Raw genomic sequence first — 2,610 nt, 5'->3', positions numbered from 1 at the left:
GATAAATCTCTCCCAGGGGCTTTCAGAAGTGCTGTAAGAGTTGGACTAAACTCCATGTGGAGCCAGTCAGGAAAGGCACCAATATGGTCAGAGGGCTGGAGCAGCTCTGCTGCGAGGACAGGCTGAGAGAGCTGGGGCTGTTCAGCCTGGAGAAGAGAAGGTTGTGTGGAGACCTCAGAGCAACCTGCCAGGAGCTGAAGGGGCTCCAGGGAAGCTGCAGAGGACTCTTGGTTAGGAACTGCAGTGACAGGACAAGGAGGAATGGGGAGAAATTGAAAGAGGAAATTGAGATTAGATTATTAGGGAGAGTTTTTTCCCTGTGAGGGTGGTGAGACACTGGCACAGGTTGTCCAGAGCAGCTGTGGCTGCTCCATCCCTGGGAATGTTCCAGGCCTGGTTGGACAGGGCTTGGAGCTACCTGGGCTGGTGGGAGATGTCCCTGCCCATGGCAGGGGTGGGACTGGATGAGCTTTAAGGTCCTACCAACCCAAACCAGTGTGGGATTCCATGATTCTGTGATAACTTCCATATTTTGGTGCCTAGTGGGTACCAAGTGATGTGGCAATTTTGCCATAACATCCCAGAGAGGAGGATGAAGCTCTGCCTTCAGCCCCAGCTCTTACTGGGAGGTGCATCTGCCTCTGGTTTGTGTGAGCAGGAACCAGTGAGCTCTGCAGCCAGAGCAGCAATATCCATTCCCTGTCTGAGAGCACTAGGAAAGGAGAAGAACCAAAATCTGCTGCAGGCAGCAGAGTTCAAGCTTTGGAAAGAAGTTGGCATCAAAACCAGAGCCAATGAGGATGTCAACACGTTTTACTCCTGGATTGAACAAACATGTCCTCCCTCCCCAAGCTGTTGATCAGCATTTTTGCCCTCTTTCCTCCACAGCCTCGTGGCCTTCACAGTTAGCTCCTGCACAAATAAATATGGAAATGAAGGGTTTGTTTCTTTAAACAGCTCAACTGGCTCTACATGGCACCAAGCAACTCAGGCAGCTGCAAGAGGAAACCACCAAACCCACCACACCTCTCTGCTGCTCTCACCAGTGAGAAGAACTGGGGAGAAAATCAAGTGAGACAGTTACTTCTAACAGAAACCTCAGCAATTACTCACTAGGATGTTCCTGATTTGCAAACCCTCATCTTGGTTTAATGAGAACTAACTCTATTTCCTACTTATTCTCTTCTTTTTTTCCCCTCTAATAGTTACTCTACAACCTGCAGCTAAGCCTGGCTGTCCTGCCCATGGTGAGGTGCTGCTGGGGACCAGGACTGCACAGGGCTGAGCACTGGGAGTCACAGTTTGGCCCTGGGGGAGCATGGTTGGGAAGGAATTCCCAGCCTGGTGCCAGCTCTGTGCAAAGAGTTTTCCAGTGCAATGATGTCCTGAGGAAAAAAAAGTGTAGAACTGGAGCTCAGTGCTGCCCACACAGCTCAGGAGTCCTAGGTGGGCATATCCAGCTGGGTCCAGCCTGCTCTGCCCTTGGATGGGGCACATGTCCAACGTGGTGCTGCCAGCACTGTGGCTGCTCCCAGCTCTGCTCCTGCATTCCCAGCGTGGACCTCAGGAGTCTCTTCGCTGCTTCTTCTGCTCGTGGTACTCCTTTATTTTCTGCTGGAAATAAGCTGTTGAGGAGGAAAGGTCATTAGTGAGTGGTGGAATTTGGGGTGGGGGACACAGGGCTGCACTGCTCGAGGTCTGGGGAGGGTGTGAGTCCCAGGAGCCAAATTGTGCTGGATTATGGACATTGACCCAGGGGGGAGCCAGGTGAAGTGTTTGAAGTGTTCCAGGCCAGGCTGGACAGGGCTTGGAGCAACTAAGCTAGTGGAAAGTGTCCCTGCCCAAGGCAGGAGGTGGCACTGGGTGGTCTTGAAGGTCCCTTCAATCCCAAACCATTCCAGGATTCTGGAGCCTCTCTGCCCTGGAGCCAGGCTGGGAGAGCTGGGGATGCCCAGCCTGGGGAAGAGAAGCTCTAGGGAGACCTCAGTGCCCCTTCCAGTGCCTAAAGGGGCTCCAAGAGAGCTGCAGAGGGACTTGGGACAAAGCATGGAGGGACAGGACACAGGGAATGGCCTCACACTGCCAGAGGGCAGGGACAGATGGGATATTGGAAAGAAATTCCTCCCTGTGAAGGTGGTAAGGCCCTGGCACAGGTTGCCCAGAGCAGCTGTGGCTGTTCCATCCCTGGGAGTGTTCCAGGCCAGGCTGGACAGGGCTTGGAGCAACCTGGGCTGGTAGAAGGTGTCCCTGCCCATGGCATCTTTAAGGTCCTTCCAACCCAAACCAATCTGGGATTCCATGATTCTAAGCAATGTCAGTGGTTGCAATGCCAATCCCTCTCACCCACACAAAATGGGCTTTATTATGCTGGGTTAGCCTGAGATTTTAACCAATGTGTTCACTCCTGTTCAGCTTTGTGCTTCCTCTCCCTTCCAACCCAAACCAATCTGGGATTCCATGATTCTAAGCAATGTCAGTGGTTGCAATGCCAATCCCTCTCACCCACACAAAATGGGCTTTATTATGCTGGGTTAGCCTGAGATTTTAACCAATGTGTTCACTCCTGTTCAGCTTTGTGCTTCCTCTCCCACCAGGAAGGAGAAAGCAGGA

General features: G+C 52.5%; 1 protein-coding gene across 1 annotated transcript in view; it reads right to left on the bottom strand.

Moving 5' to 3' along the window:
* Window positions 1–1,563: 1,563 nt before the first annotated feature.
* Window positions 1,564–2,610, bottom strand: part of DENND2D (DENN/MADD domain containing 2D) — a gene marked incomplete at its 5' end in the record, with an annotated part of 12,327 nt that continues 11,280 nt past the window's right edge. Inside the window, one exon of the mRNA XM_009072772.1 lies at window positions 1,564–1,625. Within this exon, the coding sequence (XP_009071020.1) occupies window positions 1,564–1,625 (62 nt within the window). The remainder of the gene's footprint in view (window positions 1,626–2,610) is intronic.

The sequence above is a fragment of the Acanthisitta chloris genome, unplaced genomic scaffold (genome assembly GCF_000695815.1).
Source record: "Acanthisitta chloris isolate BGI_N310 unplaced genomic scaffold, ASM69581v1 scaffold23444, whole genome shotgun sequence".
NCBI classification, from domain to species: Eukaryota; Metazoa; Chordata; class Aves; order Passeriformes; family Acanthisittidae; genus Acanthisitta; species Acanthisitta chloris.
The sequence above is the reverse complement of the archived record's forward strand: the minus strand, read 5'-3'. Positions and strand labels throughout refer to the sequence as shown.